This window comes from Mustelus asterias, chromosome 18 (genome assembly GCF_964213995.1).
Source record: "Mustelus asterias chromosome 18, sMusAst1.hap1.1, whole genome shotgun sequence".
NCBI lineage: Eukaryota > Metazoa > Chordata > Chondrichthyes > Carcharhiniformes > Triakidae > Mustelus > Mustelus asterias.
The window spans coordinates 69,558,514-69,581,826 of NC_135818.1; the positions used below are offsets into that span (position 1 = coordinate 69,558,514).

Genomic DNA, 23,313 nt, shown 5'->3' on the forward strand with positions numbered 1-23,313 from the left:
CAAAGCTCTTAACGGGCACATCTTTGGATGTTTAGATAATTTTGAAAAATGTAGAAATGTTTACAGCACAGAAGGAAGCTATTCTGCTCATCGTGTCTGCACTAGCTGAAGAATGAGCATAACCTCCCTCCTCCAACCATGGCCTAATCCCATTTTACAGTACCTGGTCCGAATACCTGGAGGTTAGGGGACTTCTGGAGCATATCCAGGCATCTTTTAAATAGTTGAGGATTTCTGTCACTACCAACCTTTTGAGACACTTATCACCTTCTGCATTTTCATATGATGAGAGGCTGAGTAAATTGTACTTATATTCTCTGGAGTTTTGAAGAATGAGAGGTGATCTCATCGGAACGTGCAAAATTCTAAAGGGGCTTTATTGGGTAGATACTGAAGGATCATTTCTGCTGGTTGGGAAATCTAAAACACAGGGGCAATCTCAGGATAAAGGGCCGATCTCAGGATGAGGGAGGTGGCGCTGGCATTAAAAGTCAGGTGCCTTTCCAAAGGGAGGGTAAATTACTCCCTGCTATCCCACCACATCCCCAGCCCGCTCACCAAAAATCCAGCTATCCCGCAGGCTTATTACACGCTGCAGGGTATTAATTGGCTCAATTGATTGACTTCTAGCCCTATCTGTGGAGGGCGTCCCACCTAAGAGAGCTGCTGACCAATCTGATTGATCGAAAGCTCTGTAGTCTCAGCTTCACTGCTGGGAATTTGAGAGGCCAGGAAGAGGGTTAAAAGGGGGAGAGGGTACTTCTGACAGGCCCACCACTTTTTTCCCAACACCAGCTCACCGAGTAAGTGCTGCCGGGCTACCTGCTTGACATGGGCCAACCCCTGCTGTAGGTAAAATAGTGGCTCAAGTGGGATGAAGTTCTAAAGTGGCCATTAATTAGCCAACTGAGCGCCTCTATGGGCCCAGGTTTGGGCTGGCCATCCGTGCCTCCACTGCTCCTGTAAAATGGGAGACAGATCGGGGGTCGGGCGAGGAGTGGGGAGTCTGCGTGAACATGGTGGGCAGGCAATGTGCTGCATTTTATGAGCCGCCCTCCCTCTCAACCACATCGCCTTCTTAAAACACGTGGCAGGGGAGCATAAAATCCAGCCCCCTGACTGACATCCCAGAATTGGGCAGCTGGTTGTCCACCCCTTGGGAACTGATGTGATGCGCCCTAAGGAGAGCACGGGAACTGGGATAAAAATAGAGGATATAATTTCTCTAGAATTCATCTGGTGATTGATCTACTTCAGATGAGAAGAACAGGTGAGCTCAGGTTTCAGTCCAGGCTGAGATTTGTGCCAATGAATGTTTACCACTTGAAATCATTGTATAAGTGTCTTGTAATTAAACATCTTATGACTTCGAAATATTAATGTACAACTTTGCCAATGTCTTGTATAAATTCACTCAAGCTGGCTGCTTCATATTTCAATTCCTAATCAGGTTTCTATTTTATACTGTGACTTTCTCTTTATTTTCCTGTATCATTGTCCTCATGAACACATTTTCTGCTCCCAGGTTAGTGTTGTATCGGATCCTGGACGCAGAGGCCAACATATTGCTCTTAGTCCATTTCCGAGCCCCTTTCGTAGCCCATTCCGCAGCCCAGTTCGCAGTCCATTCCGTGGTTGTTTTAAGAACTTTGGATCTGCAGGAGGAAGAGCCATTGACTTTGACTGTGATGATGATGACATGAACTTAGCTTGCTTTATCCTGATGTTTGATTTGATATTGAAACAGGTAAAGATTTTGTTGGTTGATTCCCTGGTATGCCATATGTAAAATTTCAGACCAAATGTATGATTTAATGATGAGTATATAGGATGAGTATTTCAACTTTATCATTAACTCAAGTTACTGTACCCTTTCTATATTTGAAAGGCAAGGCATATATTCATTAGTATAAAGTTATTCCAAGTCATCACAACAAACAATAAAACTGAAATATATAGAAATACTTAATCCAAGAACAAAACAGAAATAATGAAGTATTTTTTTAAACTTCTGTCTCAATACTAACAGATGGAATTGCAAGATGATGGTATAGTCCTGGGTCTTGATCACGGATTGTCCAAGGACATCATTTCCATTATAAACAATGTATTCCAGGCTCCCTGGGGAGGCTCACACACCTGTCAGAAGGATGAACGTGCAGTTGAATGCAACCTTTGTCAGTCCAGCATTTTATGCTACCAACTAGCATGCGAACTGCTGGAGCGATTGGCACCCAAAGAGGAAATCAAACTGGTGGTAAGGAGCAATAAGTTACAGATAAAAATGTGATTTGGGTGTTAGCTCATAGAGCTGGACTTCATGCTCCCCTGCTGGTAGGAGAACGTGCCAAATCCACCAGGTGGCCTTTCCACCGCCTACTGCTTACCTGCCTGCCTTTGCGCCTATTTAAATCCCAAAAATGCAGGAAACCCGGTGGCTCTAGCCAGATGGCTGGTGTCAGGCAAGGTGCAAGAGGGGCCTATTGGACCAAGGGAAGCCACCCTTTACCCCACTGACCCACATCGCCCCTCCCAAATCATTCCTTCTTCCCTCCACCTTAACCCTCCCCCTGGCCTCTTGAACCCAGCCTCCACACTCCCTCTCTGAGAGCCCTGTCTCTGGAACTAGCTGTTCTCCTTGGCATGGTGAGGCTGCCTGTACGGGGTTTCTGGAGTTACATAGCTGCCAGCCAGCTCTATAAAGTACGAATTCCTCTTGCGACAGGGATGATAGTCGTACTTAAAGCAATAAATGCTGCTTCCAATATTACATCGCTATGAGGCAGCTGTCAGAATCGCGTTTGAGCTGCCTCCCACCCGTCTTGTTATTGGTGATGGGGAGGGGGAAGCAAGCGTGGACTGCGGCACCTCCTAATATTCAAAACATTTTAACATAACAAATTAATAATTTGTAATATTTTGTTATTATACTATTCGCCTTTCTAGAAAAGGGAACATATCCTGATGCTGAGCAGTGGTGTTCATTTGGTTGCTGTTGTCCACAGTCAAATCATTATTCTTTTGTATTCCATGTGTGGGGTGAATTCAATGGGAAATCACATTGACAGCAGCAGGACCAGAAGATTCTGCTGCCGGCCAACAGTGGGCTGCCTCCCACTGCCAAGGAACACGTCATGGAAAGGCCAGAGAATCCCACCCGGTCTTTTCATCTCCTTAAACTTATGTCGGTGACCTGTACACCCTTATATCCAACAACAAATTCAAAGAAATTATGCGTTTGGTTGCCACAAAGTTTGAGATCATTTGTTCAGCTACTCCTGCTGCTTCCTCCCCTTTCCCAATCCTACCAAGTCAAACTTCCCTACACATTTCTTTCTGTCCCAGCCTTGAACCCATGTCCATTTCTCTAGCTCCTCTCCATTCCTTCTCCACCCATGCCTACTACAAGCTCATTTCATTCATGAGATCAACTTGCTACTCTCATGATTTGATTCCCACTAAACCGCAGACCACCCAACTCCTCTTCCTAGCCCCCATACTAGCTGATATCATAAATAGTTCATTCTCCGCAGGCAACCTTTTCAGCTCCTTTCCAAATCAGTGCCGTCACTCACCTATGTCCTTGTGTCCTTGTATACAATTGTCCCATCGCCATCCTCATTCCTCTCCAAAGTCCTTAAACATAGAATTTCCTCTAAATTCCATGCTCATCTTTCCCATAACAACTTGTATGGATTTCTGCAATGGGTTGTGTCCCTGCCTCACACTAAAAATAGAATATTAATAGCTCATGTCGCTTCCAAGTCAGCATGCATCTGTTCTCCTTTAGGAACCCACTGATAGCTTTGAAGAAAGTATGTTGTTTCAGAGGCCTGAATTCACTATAGGCTGTGAAGGGGAAGATGAAAATTCAAAAGAGGAAGAAAACCTGCTGTTCAATAATGGGTGTGAAGAAAATCTTGGTATGTGATGTTAATGGTTATTTTTGTCAAAAGCGCCACTGTTGAAACTGGCGACTTAAAAGTTTTTATCAACTATAATAGAGACAGTTACAGTTCATAAAGTACTTCATTGGATAGAAAGCACTTTGAGATACCCAATAATGTGATGACCTTGCAAATTTGTTCTTATATATTTTGAAATGCATATTAATTGCTAGCTCTGTGCTCCAATGTTTAATAACTTCGAACGTTGATCATGGTGGCACTGCTGCCTCACAGCACCAGAAAGCCTGGTTCGATTCCTGGCTTGGGTCACTGACTGTGCAGAGTCTGCACGTTCTCCCCATGTCTGCGTGGATTTCCTGCGGGTGCTCCGGTTTCCTCCCACAGTCCGAAAGTCATGCTGGTTAGGTGCATTGGCCATGCTAAATTCTCCCTGAGTGTACCGGAACAGGTGCTGGAGTGTGGAGACGATGGGGTTTTCACAGTAACTTCATTGCAATGTTAATGTAAGCCTACTTGTGACGAATAAATAAACTTTAAAACTTGTCATGATTACAGAAACTATTGTTATATGGTAATGCATTGAGGGATATTGATTGTATACCAAATGAAAAGCGAGCAAGCTTCTGTGATAAAATGTGGATATATTTTGAGATAATAGACATGACATTGAAAAGATCTGTAACTCTTGAATTTTGGAAGTAAAGACAACAGGGGTGAAATTCTCCCAATTGTCCAATGGGAGCAGAGTCACAGCAATTCTGGAGAAATTTCTTAAACAGTTTTAATACTGTCATTTCACATTTCCATGGTTCTTCTGCTGAAGTTACAGAAGATGATTAGGAGCATCAGTTTACCTCCAATGTCTTTGGTAACTTTTGGTCCTTGATGTGATAGAGCTCTCACAATCGCATTAGTTAGGAAAATCCAGAATATTGACCCAGTAGTATATAACTAGGTGAGGATGATTTATGACTTGATGAGCAACTTGAAGGTGATAGAAGGCTAATGGAGAGCTATCCTTTATTACAAGAGGGATTGAATATAAATGTAAGGATGTTATGTTTCAGTTATGCAAGACATGGGTGAGGCCACACCTCAAAAGTTGAGTGCCATTTTGGTCTCCTTATTTAAAGAAGAGTGTAAATGCATTGGAGGTAGTTCAGATGAGGTTTACTAGTTTGATACTTGGATTGAGCGGGTTGCCTTATGAGAAAAGGTGAGATAGTCTGGGTTTGTTTCCACTGGAGTTTGTATGAGTGACTGATGACTTGATATGGAATATATAAAATTCTAAATGGTTTTGGCAAGGTTGATGTGGAAAGGGTGTTGTCCAGAAGAGATGTCCAGAATTGGAGGGCACTGTTTTAAAATTAGGGGTCGCCCTTGTAGGGCAGAGATGAGGAGGAAAATATTTCTCACACAGTGGCAGTGCGACTTTTGAACTCTGCCTCAGAAGGCGGTGGAGGTGGGACCATTGAATGTTTTTAAGGCGGAGGTAGATAGATTCTTGTTTGGCAAGGAAATCAAAGGTTATCTGGGTTAGATGGGAATGTAGAACTTGAAACACAAACAGATCAGCCATGATTTTATTGAATGGCAGAGCAAACTTGAGGGTTCAAATGTTTTACTTCTCTTATTTTGTATATTCATATGATAGTGTTCTCAGAACAGTAATGCTCTTGTCCTTTTTAGTGGTACAGGTCACAGAGTATGAGGTGCTGAGTCACTTTGTTATGTTGCCACAGTTTATGAGGGGAACAGACAGGGTAGATAGTTACAGATCACTCATGGACTCCAAGCTGCTGTGGTGACATAGACCTTTGAAAGTGCCTCACAGCGCCAAAGACCCGGATTCAATTCTGGCCTTGGTGACTCTCTGTGTAGAGATTGCATCTTCTTTCCGTGTCTACGTGGCTGGATGTGTCAGCAGGCTGGATAACTGAGCAAATCCCTTCCTGGGTGCTCCGGTTTCTTCCCACAGCCCAAAGATGTGCAGGTTATGTGGATTGGTCATGCTAAATTGCTCCTTAGTGTTCCAAATTATGTAGGTTAAGGGGATTAGCGGGATAAATGTGTGGAGTTACAGGAAAGGGCCTGGTTGGAATCTCTCTGTCGGGCAGTCGGTGCAGATTTGATTGGCCGAATGACCTTTTTCTGCACTGTAGGGATTCTATGATCCCATAGCTAATACATATTGTAGTCGAAGTGCATCGATCAAGGAGGAGATTGATACAGCCCAGTGGTCAGGGCACCAATCTAGTGCACTGCTTTGACCTGGAGGTATAGAGCTTCCTAAGTGTTGTGATATCCAAAATCATTCCGATGTGTTGAGTATTCCTTTGCATTCCAGAAGGAGACAAAGTAGTTTTGACCTGTACCGTGAATTCGCTGTTTGCAACAATTACTCAGAGACTAATTGTTAGACATTATTTCAAACCAATATCAAAAGAGCTTATCATTTAATAAATGTAGTGATTTGATTTATGCAGTTGCTAACATTTTTAACATTTGCTACTTTTATTTTAATAGAAACGAAGAATAATGCAGAGCAAAATTTTAATTGCCAACAACTCCCTGCCACATTGAAACTAATACATACAATATTGCAGGTAATCATTATTTGACTTGTTCAGTTATATTTTAACGGCTTAGTCTTTTAATTTCTTGACCTTGCTTCGTTTGTTCGTATCAACAGGAAATGCCAAATTGTGAGGAACCAGACATTCTTTTCAACATGCTCAATTGTTTAAAAATACTGTGTCTACACGGGGAGTGTTTATACCTTGCAAGAAAAGATTATCCAAACTTTCTTGCTTATATTCAAGACACAATGTTGATTTCAAGGTAAAGTTAACATAGTATGAAAAACTGATGAATTATCATTCAATGTTAGAATGTGTAATTTGTAAATGTGTTTTTCCCCATTAATTGTTTGGTTTCCAATACAAGGTTGTAGTTTTCTTTGCAGTATTTAGTACTTCTTTACAGACTTTCTGATTGCTTTAACTTTGATTCATTTAAGCTGTATGATTTATTTTGGGTACGGATGTTGCAAAGCGTCAGTAACACATCGTGACCTAGGTATAAACATCAAGTGTGTTATCTACAATAGGCAAAAGACAAACACAGTACAGAATAAAACAACTTCAACAATATGACTCATGCACTGTATTGTGCATCTAAAAAAAATGATATGGCAACTAGAGAGTCAAGACCCTGTGTATCTTCATGTGAAGCGGGGCTAAATTGTAGGAGTATAATTTGACCAAAATGTGCGGAAGTAATTCAGTCCCTATTTTCAAATCATAAAATCAGCCCTCACTTTTGTGCCATTCTTTGATGCTATTCATAACTAAGCGGCAAACTATAAGCAATTTTCAAAGCAGAGAGTTGGAGTTGCCTAAGGCACAGGTGTCTGAAGAATTGATTGAGCAGCTGGAGCTCTAAATCTTGGGCTACAGCATCACCATTGGAAGTGGGCATAATTACCCCATGATCAGTGCAAGGTGCTCATGGAATTCTTTGTCATTAAGATTGAAATAACCCAATCAGCTATCTCTGCTGCTTTTCCACACTCTACAGGCTTACTTGCTAAAGCTTCCTCTAATGTTACCCGTCCCCACCCTAGCCTTGAACTTGCATTTCTCTCTGATCTCCCTTCACATCACCTCTGAGCTCATCTCGTTCATGAGATGCACCCGCCGCTCTCTCGACCTTGTTTTCACTAAACAGCTGACCAGCTAATTTTCTCTTTACACTCCAGTGTTAGCTGATATAATTGTCCTCTCCTTAAAAACTGTCTGTCCCTCTCCTTTCATCACTCACTCCACAAAATAAGCCAACACCTGGCCTGTCTGTCCTTGCACCTCAAACTCCCCTTCTCCCTCCAAAGTCCTTGAACATGTTGTCGCATCATAAATCTGTCCCCGTCTTTCCCACAATCTCATGTTCGACTCTCTAAATAGGTGCCTGCCCCTGCCAGAATATTGGAATTGCTCCGATCAAAGACACAGATAGCACCCTGTGTGACTGTGACAAAGGTAAATTATCCCTCCTTGTCAAAAGCAAATTACTGCGGATGCTGGAATCTGAAACCAAAAGAGAAAATGCTGGAAAATCTTAGCAGGTCTGACAGCATCTGTAAGGAGAGAAAAGAGCTGATCTCGAAGAGCTTTGACAAAGGGTTACCTGGACTCGAAACGTCAGCTTTTTTCTCTCCTTACAGATGTTGCCAGACCTGCTGAGATTTTCCAGCAGTTTCTCTTTTGGCATCCCTCCTTGTATTTCTTTATCTGTTTGCAACCTTTGACACAGTTGACCACACCGTCCTCCTCTAATGCTTCTTCACTGTTGTCCAGCATGATGGACTGCAATCACCTGGTTGCATTTTTACTTGTCTAATCATAGCCAGAGATGCAATGGCTTCTCTTCTTATTCCAGCATTTACCTCTGGTATCCCCAACGATATACCTAGCCCTCTCCTATTTCTCATCTATGTGCTATCCATTGGTGACACCATTTGGAAACTCAGTATCTGATTGCACCTCAGTGCTGAGGACACCCAGCTCTACCTCACAACCATATGGTCCCTTCTACAAGCTCCGTTCCCCAGCAGGCAACTCCCTTGGAAACTGTTTGGGACTGAAACAAACTCTTCACAACCTTGGTCCATATTTGAACCCAAGATCAGCTTCTGAGCTTCTGACCATATCTACGTATCATCACGAGAACTACCTATTTCCACTTGGGTAGAATTGCCTGACTCTATCCTTACCTCTTCTCATCTGCTACTGAAAACCCAATTATGTCTTTCCTATTGGAAGTCGGAAGTGGGGAACATAGCCCCTTGAATGAGTGCAGAGGCTGCTGGGTGTGGAAGTGGACCGGGCAGAGGGTCCACTTTTGTGCTTCGGCACTGTGTTGATTTGCATGAAAAGAAAACAAAAAAACCCCTCAGCCCTCAGCTCTCACCCTCAGACGTCCCCCTTGCCCCATCCTTGTTAACCTATGACAGCTCCTTCCAACAACCCAACCTCTCAGTCCCTCATATTTCCAAAACTGTGCCCCTCTACCCATCGCCTACGACCCCTCATACACTATCATCCCACCCCACCTCCCCATGGCCCTTTATAGCTACTATGCCAACTTAGTGCTGTCCTATTCCAACCCATAACCCCTACCCACCACATTTTGCACTTCCCTCTCCATGTCAACTCACCTGGTATCATTTGACAGTTATTTGACAGCTTGACAGTTGTCTGACTGGTCCATTATGGTTTGACACTTCCTAACATCGTCATAGTTTGATATCAGCATGATTGTTCTTTCACAGCATGATGGTTCCCTGACAGCATGACAGTGATTTGACTGCTTTACATTTCCTTAGCAGCATGACAGTTCCTAAAATGCTCTAGATAGTTTCTTGATAGCTTGACAATTTTTGACAGCTTGATAAGTCTTTGAAAGCTTGATAGTTCATTGACAGCATCACATTTCCATGAATGTCTGATGGAACCTTGACAGTTTGACTGTTCCTTGACATCATGATGGTTCCTTCAACATCTTTGACAGCTTCTTGACATCTTGATTGTTCTTTGACAGCTTGATATTTCTCTGATAGATTAATACATCTTTGAAAGCTTGACAGTTCCTTGACAGCTTGACAGTTCCTTGAAAGCCTGACAGCGCCTTAAACATTTGAAAGCTCCTTGATAGATTGATAGTTCCTTGACACCTTTATTTTTACTCGACTGACCGACAGTTCCTTGACATCATGGGATGAAATTTACCGTCCTGCCTGCCATGGGAATCGGAGTGGGTGAGGGGTGGATCATGGAAAAGTTTGTTGATCTTGGGTAGGATTTTCCAGCTTTGGGGCGAGTGAGGCTAGAAAATCCCATCACATGACTGTTCTCTTAGAGCTTTTGACAGTTCCTTGACAGCTTGACAGTACTTTGAGCTTAACAATACATTTACAGCTTGACAATAACTTGACAGCTTGGCAGTTCCTTGTCAGCTTGATATCTCATTGACAGCTTGATATTTCTTGGCAGTTTTAACACCGTGAAAGTTCCTTGAAAGCTCTTCAACAGCATGACAGCTCTTTGACAACTCCATATTTTTTTGACAGTCTGACCGGTCTTTGACATCTTGACATTTCCTTGACAGTTCTCTAATAACTTAACAATTCTTTTACAGCATAACTGTTCTTTGACAACATGACAGTGATTTGACAGCTTGATAGTTCCATGACAACACAACAACCCCTTTAACACTTTTGACAATTCCTTGACAGCTTGACAGTTGTTTGGCAGCTTTATATTTTGATGACAGTCTGACAGTTCCTTGACAGCATGCCTGTGATTTGACTGCTTGACAGTTCCTTGACAGAATGACTGTTTCTTGAATGCTTTTAACAGTGCAAGACAGCTTGACAGCTCCTTGATAGCTTGACAGTTCCCTGGCAAGAGATAGTTCCTTGACATTCACAGTTCCTTGATAGCATGATAGTTCATTCTTGGTTGGACAGTTCTTTGACAGCTTCGCAGTTTTTGACAGCTTCATAGCTCTTTGACAGATTTGTATTTCCTTTGCTGTCTGACAGTGCTTTGACAGCTTGATAGATGTTTGACAATTTGACAATTTAACAATATGAAGGCCCCTTAAAATTTGATAGTTCCTTGACAGATTGACTACTTTGACAACTTCATATTTCATTGACAGTATGACAGTTATTTGAGATCTTGACTGTTACTTGACAGTTCCTTGACAGCTTTGATCTCTATTACCGTCTGACAGTTTCTTGGCAGCTAGATATTTCTTTGATAGCTTGATATTTCTTTGACAGCTTAACAGTTCTGTGACAGCGTCATTTTTCCTTGGCAGTCTGACAGTGCTTTGACGGCTTGACAGTTTCTTGGTAGCTCGTTGACATTCTTAACAGTGTGAAAGTTTCTTGAAAACTTGACAGTTCCTTGACAGCCCTTTGAGATCTTCATATTTTCTTGACTGTTCTTTGAGATTCTGACAGGTCCTTGACATTTCTTCGACAGTGTCACAGCTATTTGACAGCTTGACAGTTCCTTAAAAGTTCTTTGACAGCTTCAGAGTTCCTTGAAGGTATGGCTGTTCCTTGACAGTTCCTTGAGAGCTTCAGAGCTCTTTGACAGAGTTGACAGCTGTTTGGCAGCTTCATATTTTCCTGACAGCTTGATAATTCTTTGACAGCTTCGTATTTCCCTTGCAGTTTCATATTTCCCTGGCAGCTTCATATTTCCCTGGCAGCTTCATATTCCCTTAGTAGTTTGACCCTTTGACAGCTAGACAGTCCTGTGACAGCTTCATATTTCCTTGGCTGTCTGACAAGAGCTTTGACTACTTGACAGTTCCTTAGCAGTTAGACTGTTTCGATGTGAAAAATGTGAAAGTTTGTTCCTTGAAAGTTTGTCAGTTGCTTGACAGATTGACAGCTCCTTGTCAGCTTCATATTTTCTTGATAGTTCTTTGAGATCTTTACAGTTCTTTGACAGCTTGACAGTTCCTTGACAGATTGACGGTTTTAACAGTCTGAAAGTTCATTGAAAGCTTGACAGTTCTTTGACATCTTGACAGCTCTTTGACAGCTTAAAACTTTCTTGGCAGTCTGACTGTATTTTGACAGTTTGACAGTTCTTTGACAGCTTAATTTTTTCTTGACAGTTTGACATTGAGAATTTGAGATCTTGAAAGGTCTTTGTCAGTTCTTTGACAGCATCACACGTCCTTGACAGCATGGCTGTTCCTTGACAGCTTGACAGTTCTTTGACACATTGTCAGCTCTTTGACAGCCTGACAGTTGTTTGAGCGCTTCATATTTCCTTGGTGGTCTGACAGTTTTTTGACAGATTGATGGTTCTTTGACAGCTTGACAGTTTCTTGCCAGTTTTGATTTCTTTGACGGTATGACAGTTCTTTGACAGCCTTACAGGCGTGTGCCAACTTCATATTTCCTGGTCAGGTTTTTGAAAGTTTGACTATTTTTACAATGCGAAGGTTCCTTAAAGGTTGACAGCTCTTTGACAGCTTCATTTTTCTTGGCAATCTGTCAGTGCTTTGACAGTTTGACAGTTTTACCAGTGTAAAAGCTCATTGAAAACTAGACTGTTCTTTGACAGCTTGCCAGCACTTTCACAGCTTCATATTTCCTTGACAGTGTGACAGTTCTTTGACAACTTGACAGTTCCTTGACAACTCTTCGACAACTTGAGAGGTCTTTGACGGCATCATATTTTCTTGTCAGCTTCACAGTTCTTTGAGATCTTGACAGTTCTTTGACAGTTTTATAGCTTCTTGACAGCATCACAGTGCTTTGATTGATTGACAGTTCTGTGACAGTTTCACTTTTCTTTGGCAGTCTGACAATGCTTTGACCACTTAACAGTTCCTTGTGAGCTTTCCTTTTAATGTGAAAAGCATGTTTCTTGAAATCATGTCAGTTCTTGACAGATTGACAGCTTCATATTTTCCTGATAGTTCTTTGAGATCTTTACAGTTCTTTGACAGCTTGACAGCTTCATGTTTTCTTGACAGTATGACAGTTCTTTGAGATCTTGAAAGCTCTGTGGCAGTTCTTTTACAGATTCACAGTTCTTTGATGCCATGGCGGTTGCATGACAGCTTGACAGTTCTTTGACAACATGACAGCTCTTTGAGAGGTTCCTATTTTCTTGGCAGACTGGCAGTTCTTTGACAGCTTGATAACTCTTTGACAGCTTAATTTTTGTTGACTGTATGATAGTTCTTTAAGATCTTGACAGTTCTTTGAGGGCTTCATATTTCCCTGACAGCACCACAATTCTTTGACAGCTTGACAGCTCTTCGACAGCTTCATATTTTCTTGGCAGTCTGACATTTCTTTGACAGCTTGATAGTTCTGTGACAGCTTCATGTTTCCTTAGCAATCTGACAAGTGCTTTGACTATTTGGCACTCCTTGGCAGTTTGACAGTTTTGACTGTGGAAGTTTGTTTCTTGAAAGTTTCTCAGTTTCTTGACAGATTGACAGCTCTTTGATAGCTTCATATTTCTTTGACAGTTCTTTGAGATCCTGACAGTTACTTGACAGTTCTTTGATAGCTTGACAGTTCCTTGGCAATTTGACTGTTTTAGCAGTGTGGAAGTTAATTGAAAGCTTCAGAGTTCTTTGACAGCTCTTTGACAACTTCATATTTCCTTGACAGTATGACAGTTCTTTGACAGCTTAACAGTTCCTTGACAGCTCTTTGACAACTTGACAACTCTTTGACATCTTCATATTTTTTTGACAGCTCGATTGTTTTTACTATTTGCATGTGATTAGACTGCTTGACAGTTTCCTGAGAACATGACAGTTCCTTGAACGGTTTTAACATTTGCTTGACACCTTCACAGCTCCTTGACAGCTCGACTGTTCCCTGGTAGTTTCCTAGTAGCTTGACAATTCCTGATAGCATGACAGTTCTTTGTTGCTTGACATTTCTTAGGCAACTTGACAGTTCATTGAGAGCTTCATATTTCCTTGGCAGTCTGACAGTTCTTTGACAGCTTGATAGTTTTAACAGAGTAAAAGTTCCTTGAAAGCTTGACAGTGTTTTGAGAATTTGACAGTCCCGTGACAGTTTGACAGTTCTTAGACAGCTTAACAGTTTTTTGACTACTTCATATTTCCTTGGCAGTCTGACAGTTCTTTGACAGCTTGACAGTTTCTCGTCAGCTAGATATTTCATTGATAGCATGATTTTCCTTTGACAGATTGACAGTTCCTTGGACAGTTTTAACATTGTGAAATCTCCTTGGAAGCTTGACAGTTCTCAACAGCTTTTTGACAGTTTGACAGCTCGTGACAGTTTAATATTTTCTTGACAGTTGAGATCACTCCTTTGAGATCACTTTCTTTGATTTTTTGATAGCTTGATAGCTCTTTGACAGCTTCAAGTTCCTTGGTGGCATAGTTGTTCTTTGACAGCATGACAGTGATTTGACAACTTGATATATCCTTTACAGTTCTTCAACAGTTTGACAGTTTTCAACAGCTTGACACTTCTTTGAAAGCTTGACAGTTGCTTGCCAGCTTGACCATTGTTTGACAGCTACATATTTCAATGACTGTCTGATGGTTCCTTGCCAGGTTGACAAGGAACACAAGTTCTTATTTCCATGACAACATGACGGTTTCTTGACAGCATTCCCATTATTTTCCTGCCTAATAGTTCTTTGACTATTTGACAGTTCCTTGACAGTTCTTTGACTACTTGGCAGTTATTTGACTGACAGTTCTTTTACAGCTTGAACATTCTCTGACAGCTTGATCGTTCCCTGACAGCATGACAGTTCCCTGACAGCAACACAGTTCTCTGATAGCGTAACAGTTCCCTGACATGACAGTGCCTTGACAGCTCAACAGTTTCCTGGCAGCTCGACAGTTACCTGGCAGCTTGATGGATCTTTAACAGCTTGACAGTTCTTTGGCAGTTTCATATTGCCTTGACAGGTTGACAGTTCCTTGTCAGCTTGATATTTCTTTTTCAGCTTGACAGTTCTTTGGCGGCATGACAATTCCTTGAACACTTTTAACAGCTAATTGACCGTGCATTGGTTCCTTGACAGCTCGATTATTCCTTTATTGCTTTTGACAGCTCCTTGACAACTTGACAGTGCTTTGACAGTTTGATAGTTTTTAACAGTGTGACAATCCTTTGCCAACTTTGCAGTTCCTTGCCAGCATGACAATTCTTTGACAGCTTCAGATCTCCATGACAGATTGACATTTCCTTGACTGCCTGCTCGTGATTTTACTCCTTGACAGTTCCTTGACAACTTGGTAGTTCTTCAAAAGGTTGACAATTTGAACAGTGTGAAAGTTCCTTATAGGTTGACAGTTCCATGACAGTTCTTTGTCAGCTTGGCAACACTTCGACATTTTCATATTTCCTTGTTGGTATGAGAGCTCTTTGACTTCTTGACAGTTTCATGATAACTTCATATTTTCTTGACAGCTTGACAGGTGCGTTGACATCTTGACAGTTCTTTGATAACTTGGCAGCTCTTTGACAGCCTCATGTCTTCTTGACAGCTTGACAGTTCTTTGACAGCTTGATGGTTCCTTGTCAGCTAGATATTTCTTTGATGGCTTGACAGTTCTTTGACAGCTTGATAGTTTTTTGACATATTAACAGTTTGACGGTTTTAATAGTGTGAATGGCAAGCTTGACAGTTCCTTGACAGTTCTTTGACAACAGGAGATGGTGGCACGGTAGCATAGTGGTTAGCACTGCTGCTTCACAGCTCCAGGGACCTAGGTTCGATTCCTGACTTGGGTCACTGTTTGTGTGGAGTTTGCACATTCTCCCCGTGCCTGCGTGGGTTTCCTCCGGGTGCTCCGGTTTCCTCCCACAGTCCAAAGATGTGTGGGTTAGGTTGATTGGCCATGCTAAAATTGCCCCTTAGTATCCTGAGATGCGTAGGTTAGAGGGATTAGCGGGTGAATATGTCGGGATAAGGGGGTAAGGCCTGGGTGGGATTGTGATCGGTGCAGACTCGATGGGCCAAATGGCCTCTTTCTGCACTGTAGGGTTTCTATGATTCTATAATGACAGCTCTTTGGCAGCTTTATAATTTTTCTGATAGCTTGGCAGTTCTCTGACATTTTGTTACTTCTTTGACAGCTTCATATTCCCTTGGCAATCAGACAGTACTTTGACAATTTGATAGTTCTTTGACAGTTTGACAGTTTTAACAGTGTGAAAGTTCCTTGAAAGCTTTAGTTATTTGACAGTTCTTACACATTTTTACAGCTCTTCGACAGCTTAATATTTTCATGACAGTATGAGAATTCTTTGAGATTTTGACTGTTCTTTGTCAGTTGCTTAACAGTTTTAACAGTGTGAGAGTTCCTTGAAAGCGTCAGAGTTCCTTGACAATTCTTTGACAATTTGTCAGCTGTTTGACAGCTTAATATTTTCTTGACAGTGTGACAATTTAATCTTCACAGTTTTTTGGCAGTTATTTGACAGCTTCACAGTTCCTTGACAATGATTTCACAGCTTGATATTTCTTTTACAGTTCTTTGACAGGCTTTAATAGTGTGACAGTTCCTTGAATGCTTTCAACAGTTCCGTGACAGCACGATGGTTCCAAACAGCTCAGTGATTTCTTCAATGCTTTTGACAGCAGTTTGACAACTTGACAGTTATTTAACAGCTTGATATCTTTTTGACAGCTTTGGATTTCCATGACAGACTGATATTTCCTTGACAGCATGTCCATGATTTGACTGCTTGACAGTTCCTTATCTACTTGACAGTTCCTTATCTACTTGACAGTTCCTTATCTACTTGACAGTTCCTTGATTACAAGACTGTTCCTTGACAGCATGACAGTTCCTTGAATGCTTTTAACAGTTCCCTGACAGTATGATAGTTTCCTGACAGCTCGACAATACCCTAATAGCTTGATGGTTCCTTGACAGCTCTTTGACAGTGTGACGGTTCTTTAACAGCTCGCTATTTCTTTGACAGCTTAAAGTTTATTTATTTATTACTCACTATTAGGCTTACATTGACACTGCAATGAAGTTACTGTGAAAATTCTCTAGTCGCCACATTCTGGCACCTGTTCGGGTACACTGAGGGAGAATTTAGCATTATGAATCCACCTAATGTGCACATCTTTGGACTGTGGGAGGAAACTGGAGCACCTGGAGGAAACCCATGCAGACACAGGGAGAATGTGTAGACTTCACACAGACAGTGACCCAAGCCAGGAATCAAACCCCAGTCCCTGGCACTGTGAGGGAGCAGTGCTACCCACTGTGCCACTGTACCGCCGTTGTTGGTTATTTGACATCATCATGTCCACAAAGTTGCCCATAGTAAAGTTTAAAAGACCAGTGTTAGACCCACTCTTCTCCCTTTCAAACTGGATGTAGAATTCAATCATATCATAGTAACTACTACGTAAGGGTGCCTTTACTCTGAGGTCATTAATTAATCCTGTCACATTACTCATTATCAAGTCATGCTCTCTGCTGGATTCGAAAATGTGCTACTTCAAGATACTATCTTAAAACCATTCTGTGAACTTCTTGTTTACTATTGAGAATCTGATTAAAGTCACCCAAATTATTGCCATCCATTTTTCACAAACACCGAATATTTCTTCTTGTAGACTTTGTCATACAATTGTGGTTATTCTTCGGGCGCCAATAGAACACTCCCATGGGTGACTTCTTTCCCTACTATTCCTCATCTCTACCCAAACTGATTCTACATCCTGACCTTCAGAACCAAGGTCATTTCTAACTATTGCACAAATGCTGTTCTTGATTAACAGTGTTACTTCTCCACCTTTACCTAGCTTCCTATTCTTCTTGGATGTTATCATATACAGTTCTTTAACAGCTTGACAGTGCTTTGACATTGAACTTTAATGCATTCGTGCATTTATGTACAATCATGTTTACTTTTAATAAATCTAACTGGTTCTTTGCCTCCCACAAAGTTGTCCCAGGACCAGATCTCAAGGGGTACCTTACCTGCTGAAAGGAGTAACCTAGCTATCTAATCAAAATCACCAAGATCAGAACTCCTCTTACCTGGTCCGATGTGCAAACTCAGGATTTCACACACATGATCTACTAAAATGCCACTTTGTGGGAATCAGTTGGCAATTTAAATGGTCAGCTGCTTCAGTGAATCACACATGTGCGAATCCAGGCCCAAACCCACTTGCGCCCATGTGAAAATGGACCATTGCATTTTTGGGGAAAGGTTCCAAAGTAACCAAATGAGTAAATTACCTGTGATGTGAAGGGAAAAATATATGCAAATATATCTCATTTGGGTAGATTATCAAAATTGAATGTAGTCTCCAATTTGCACTTCTTGTGTTTGTTGCAGCCTGTGGAAAGTGCTAAAGTCTGAATTCTCACAGCTTGCCTCTGTGGCAATACCACTGTTTCTCCACGCTCTTTCTCTTTCACATGGCGCTGATATATTCTGGAACATTATTGACAGCAACTTTAACAGCAAAGACTGGAAGATGCGGTTTGAAGCTGGTAAGATGGAAAACAAAATGCACAATGGAAAGAATGAAAACGTATCAAAATTCTTGGAGAGAGTGTAAACTTTTAAAACTTAATAGCATGGGGAAAAAAAAGAACAATGTTACGATGAAGTATATTTCTATTTTAAAATCGTATTAAGGAAACAAGATGTCGCAATTAAAATTAATGCTGTTACGGGAGTTGGAAATCTCAGAGATCTTTTAAACCTGATGTTGTGGTGTGTTGGGGCAACTGCAACAAGAAAATGTATTTTACTTTCCTGTACATTATCCTGAAATCAATCAAAGGACAGCCAGGAGAGACACATTAACCGTGCAATGAATTGACTGATATGAAGGCTGCTGGCGCCAACATAAGTCATTGTACAATCTCCACAGCTTCAACATGATCTAGTGCAACTGCTGCTAATAGGAAGAACTCAGACTTACCTCTAAGTTAATTTGGGATTGACACCACTGAGATTTTTACTTAACAGTGCAATCAATTTCATAACTCCCGTTTTGCTTTACACTCTTGTCTGCATTGCCAGAATGTCATTTTCTAAATCATAATGTGCTGCGCAGAGTCTACTTCTCCGATAAGATTCACTTTGTTTACAAATACAAACAAAAATTTAGAAATGCAATGTAGGCAGAAATGTGTGTGCAGCCTGAAGTGATATACTGGATTGCCTGAATTATATCTAGTCGTTTGAGAGTACAACATTTGAGTATTGCTGAAAACATGGACATGCTGTCGAAACTTTTCATCTTGCAGTCATCAGGACAGTTTGCAAGAATACTAGTACTAAAGGGAACAACACTTTATCCTGCATGAGAAGAGAGTGCTAATTGGTTGGCAAAATGGACTCTGATTGGTAGAGGCGTTGCCATGTAGAAGGCACCAGGAACAGTAAACTGCCAAGCTTTTGTTCAAATTCAAATCGGACAGGTGAATTCTGATTGATCAAGGCGTTGCCATGGGGAATGAACCAGGGAATGGCTATCCCCCAAGCTTTTGTTTCGTTGAAAAAGATGCAATGTGTAGACATGCTCTTTCTGTCTGCAAAAGAGAAGCTCCTATGTGTGAATGTATGTGACTTTCGGTCCAGAAATGTGACCAGTCTACCTCAGATTACGCTGAAGGGTAAGATGTCTCAAAGGTTTGAGCAACACGTGCATGTACAGTCTTTATCTGGCATGACACCAGCACTGAAAATTCATGTACCATATTACTCATTTGTATGATAGGCAGGACATCTTGATGGCAGGATCCTGTTAGTGGAGAATACTACTAGTGTTGCTGTTGCATATTAACAACTTTAACCGACTAGTTTAACCTGTTGCTTAGTGTTTTGTGCATTCCATCTTTTTCACTTGAAGCTTGGGAGACAGCCATACCTTGGTTCATTCCCCAAGGCAATGGCTTGACCAATCAGTCGACCTGCCTGGTTTGAACTTGAATGAAAGCTTGGCAGTTAACTGTTCCCTGGTGCAGTTTCTATGGCAATGCCTCTACCAATCAGACTTGCCGACCAATCAACACTCCCTTCTCATGCAGTTTCAATTGTTGTTTCCTTTATTATTGCCATTCTTGTAAATCGTCCTGATAAAGCTTCAACAGCATGCATCTCTTTTCAGCAATGCATTATGTCTCTTTTTCTTCTTGAGTACTCTACTCAAAGGCAGGCCTGACCCTCAGCACTGCACTCTCCTCCACAGGTAAGGCAAGGACGCAAGTCTTGAATCTGCCCCAGCTGAAATGGGGATTGGATTCTGTGTTGTTGGCACCAAGCTCATCCATACTGGCCATCCAGCCAAACGGCATCCCAAGAAGTAATGTTGCTGTGGTATGCATGTTATAGTCTAGAGCTATCGATAGTGATGATGGTGCCTCCAATATTTTTCCATCGCATGGCTGACCAGGAGTGTCTCCCACTCTTAATACCTGCCATTGGCAAATGTTGGAAGGATTTACAAGTCGATCATGTTGCGTCCTACACCTCCCTTGGTCCTCAAGTCCTCGGGATTTACCCCCCAACCCACAGCGTGTTTTGAGGCTAGCGGCGGGATCTTCTATTCCTGCTGTTGTCAATGGAGTTTCCCATTGAAAGCACCGCCCATTGCCACCGTGCAAGCTGCGGCACTGGAGATGAGATTGGAAGATCCTGCTGGCATGAACGGCTGGAACATTCCGGCCCTGGAGTGGGACTTGAATTGCATTATATTTAAGGGTGCAATTTGTATATGTAAGGGTGCAAAGGGTACTACCAAATAAACCTGTTGGGCTTTAACCTGGTGTTGTGAGACTTCTTACTGTGTCCACCCCAGTCCAACGCCGGCATCTCCACATCAGTTTAATCCTAGTAATATTCTATAATAATTTTAAAGATGTCTGACAACTTTAGTTATTACTAAAAAAATTACTGAGGCAATCGCTGGCCCAGTCATCTGGCAAATGGAGGCTGACCCTTCTTCGGCACCGGACCGCAGACATGCTGAGGTAACTGGAGCTCTGTCTGTATATTCTGACTGTGGGGTAGAACCATCTTTTGTGGGCCCTTCTGCCTTTGCACTCCCTGCTGGCCCTGCAACTCTTGTACCTCTCCACCCACAGCTCATTCCCTGGGATGCTGCCTGCGGATACCTGACCTCGTCTCCCTTCGGCTCCTCTTTTTCTATTCTGAGGAGGTCCCACCAGCAGCGTATACAATGCTTGTGCAGGAATGCAGGTGGCACTATCTCATGCACTCTAAAGGGTGCACTCAGCAGAAATCCAGTGCCAGTGGGTGGCATGGTGGCACAGTAGTTAGTACTGCTGTCTCACAGCGATAGGGACTCGGGTTCAATTCTGTCCTCAGGTCATTGTCTGTGTGGAGCTTGCACATTCTCCCCATGTCTGCGTGGGTTTCCTCTGGGTGCTCCGGTGTCCTCCCACATGCCAAAGATGTGCGAGTTAGGTTGATTGGCCATGATAAATTGCCCCTTAGTGTCAGGGGGATTAGTAGGGTAAATACATAGGGTTACGGGGATAGGGCCTGGGTGGAATTGTTGTCGGTGCAGTCAGGTGGACCTTAATTTATCTTAATGCCCTCTGAATGATGTTGTCATCTGACCTTTAAATCACATTGTCTGACTCTGAGAGTAACTAATGTCCTTAACTATGTTGTTCTTAGTAGAATTGGTAAAGAAGAAATGTAATTTATTGGTAAAGAAACGGGAAGAATTTATCATTCAGAGGATTAGGAGTGATTTTGATTCAAATAGATAGAAACTTTCCCTAAATTATGCAATGTGGAAAGTTAAATCCAGACGGTTAGAAGCATGTTGTAACATTTTTTTTGTATTCAGTAATCCAGGTCATGACATGCAAACCTTTGCTTTTGGTACCAAGTCAGTTTTGTGTTTTATTTGTTATGCAGTAGAGAAAGTGGTGGTTCTGTGCAGATTTTTGGACATCCAATCTGTGACAAAGAATCACGTGCTGAAGTACTCTCTAGCCCATGCCTTCTGCTGTTTCCTGGCTGCAGTCGAAGATGTTAATCCAGCAGTGGCCACAAGAGCCAGACTTCTGCTCGATTCCATCAAAAGACCTGCTTTACAAGTAAGTTATGAGCACAGGCACTTGATGTCGTTAGTATCTTATTAAAAGCCAGTAGGGCATTTGTATTCTTCCATTTCTATTCAATACATTGGTCAAAGAGAATAATTTGGAAGTAAGATACTGCATTCTGGTTCCACTAAGATAAGCTTTTTTTTGTTTCGAAAGTAAATCTCAAAATAAACAATTTTAGAGGCAGCATTTAACAGTTAATTAAAAAAGGGGCAACCTATCCATCTTCCCTACCCTCTAAAAGATCGTATGCATTAGACAGTATAGGTTAGGACAGATTTGTGTGTATGATACTGGACTAATAACCTGGAGGGGTGAGTTAAAGACCAAACCATGGCAAATTCTGTCAAAAATGAACCTGGAAATTTGTGGGCCAACACCAAAGCAAAATAACATTGGAATCTTTTGGATTGTCTCACAAACTCAACTGGCTCACTGATGTCCTTCAGAGAAAGCTTTTGGCTTTTAAAAAAATTCTTCATTTACAGATGTGGGTGTCGCCTGTAAGCCAACATTTATTGTCTATCACTGGTTTGCACAGTTGAGCATTTCAGGAGACAGGTTAAGAGTCAACACCATTGCCATGGGTCTGGAATCACATTTAGGCCTGGCCAGACAAAAATGGCACATTTCCTTCCCTAAAGGACATTATTGAACCAGATGTATTGTTTTTTGAGCGTCCAGTCGTCACCTGCTTACCATTGTCGATATGCCAAGTTTATTTATTAACAGATTAAAATTCTCTAGCTGCTGTGGTGGGATTTAAATTGTGACGCCAGTTACACAGTCACTGTGCTGTCTTCTAGTTTTTAGTCAGCTGACTGGCTATCTCCTTATGTGGCTTGGTGTCATAATTTGTTTTATAATGCTCCTGTGAAGCACTTCGGATGTATAATTACATTAAAGGCATTATATGGATATAAGTTGTTATTGCATTAATTGGGACAGGGTAAGAAGAGACCTAACAACTCACACTGGGCATTCAGGAGCAGCATCAGGCATTCCTTAGAATGAGATATGGGCATAAAGAATCTATCACACGGAATTATCTGCAACTAAACAATAAAGAAGAGCTGAGTTAAGCAGTACTACAATCAATGGATGGTAGTAAAAGTTTATGGCTGGTTCGTGTTTGTCAAAAGGAAAAAGGTTCATTGGCTGGAGTCATATCTGACGCAGAAGAAAATGGTTGTGGTTTTCTGAGGCTAGTCAGCACAGCGCAAGAACCTCGTTACAAAAGTGTCTCAGCAAACATCCTCAGCCCAGTCATCTTCAACCTCTTCATCAATTATATTTCCTCCATCATGAGATCAGAAATGGGACAGTTCACTAATGATTCCACACTTTTCAGCTCCTTTGAAAACTTCTCCAATGATGTGCTGGCCTACAATATCCATGCTTGGACTGACCTGTAGCAGACAACGTTTGCGTCACTCAAGTTTCAAGTGGTGACAATCTCAGACAAAAGGGAATCCAGTCATCTATACTTGACCTGAAGTGCATCACCCTCACCGAGTCATCCACCATTAACATGTTGAGTGATCACCATTCAACAGAAACTGAACTGGATCTGCTGTTTAAAAATTATTACAAAGACAAAGGGCGGGATTTTCTGGCCGTGGAGTATCATGAAAAATTCATCACTTGGCTGGTTGGGTACAGCAACAACATCATCCAAAAAGCTCAACACCATCCAGGAAAAAAACAGTTTTGTTGATCAGGGTCACTGGCACTG

At 41.8% G+C, this 23,313-nt stretch overlaps 1 protein-coding gene across 1 annotated transcript in view; it reads left to right on the plus strand.

Annotated features, from left to right (window-relative positions):
• Positions 1-23,313, plus strand: part of unc79 (unc-79 homolog, NALCN channel complex subunit) — a 152,604-nt gene that overhangs the window by 51,884 nt on the left and 77,407 nt on the right. The window contains exons 15-22 of the mRNA XM_078233206.1: positions 1,526-1,747; positions 2,030-2,257; positions 3,791-3,923; positions 4,230-4,238; positions 6,438-6,517; positions 6,604-6,752; positions 17,821-17,978; positions 21,388-21,569. Of these exons, the coding sequence (XP_078089332.1) occupies positions 1,526-1,747; positions 2,030-2,257; positions 3,791-3,923; positions 4,230-4,238; positions 6,438-6,517; positions 6,604-6,752; positions 17,821-17,978; positions 21,388-21,569 (1,161 nt within the window). The remainder of the gene's footprint in view (positions 1-1,525; positions 1,748-2,029; positions 2,258-3,790; positions 3,924-4,229; positions 4,239-6,437; positions 6,518-6,603; positions 6,753-17,820; positions 17,979-21,387; positions 21,570-23,313) is intronic.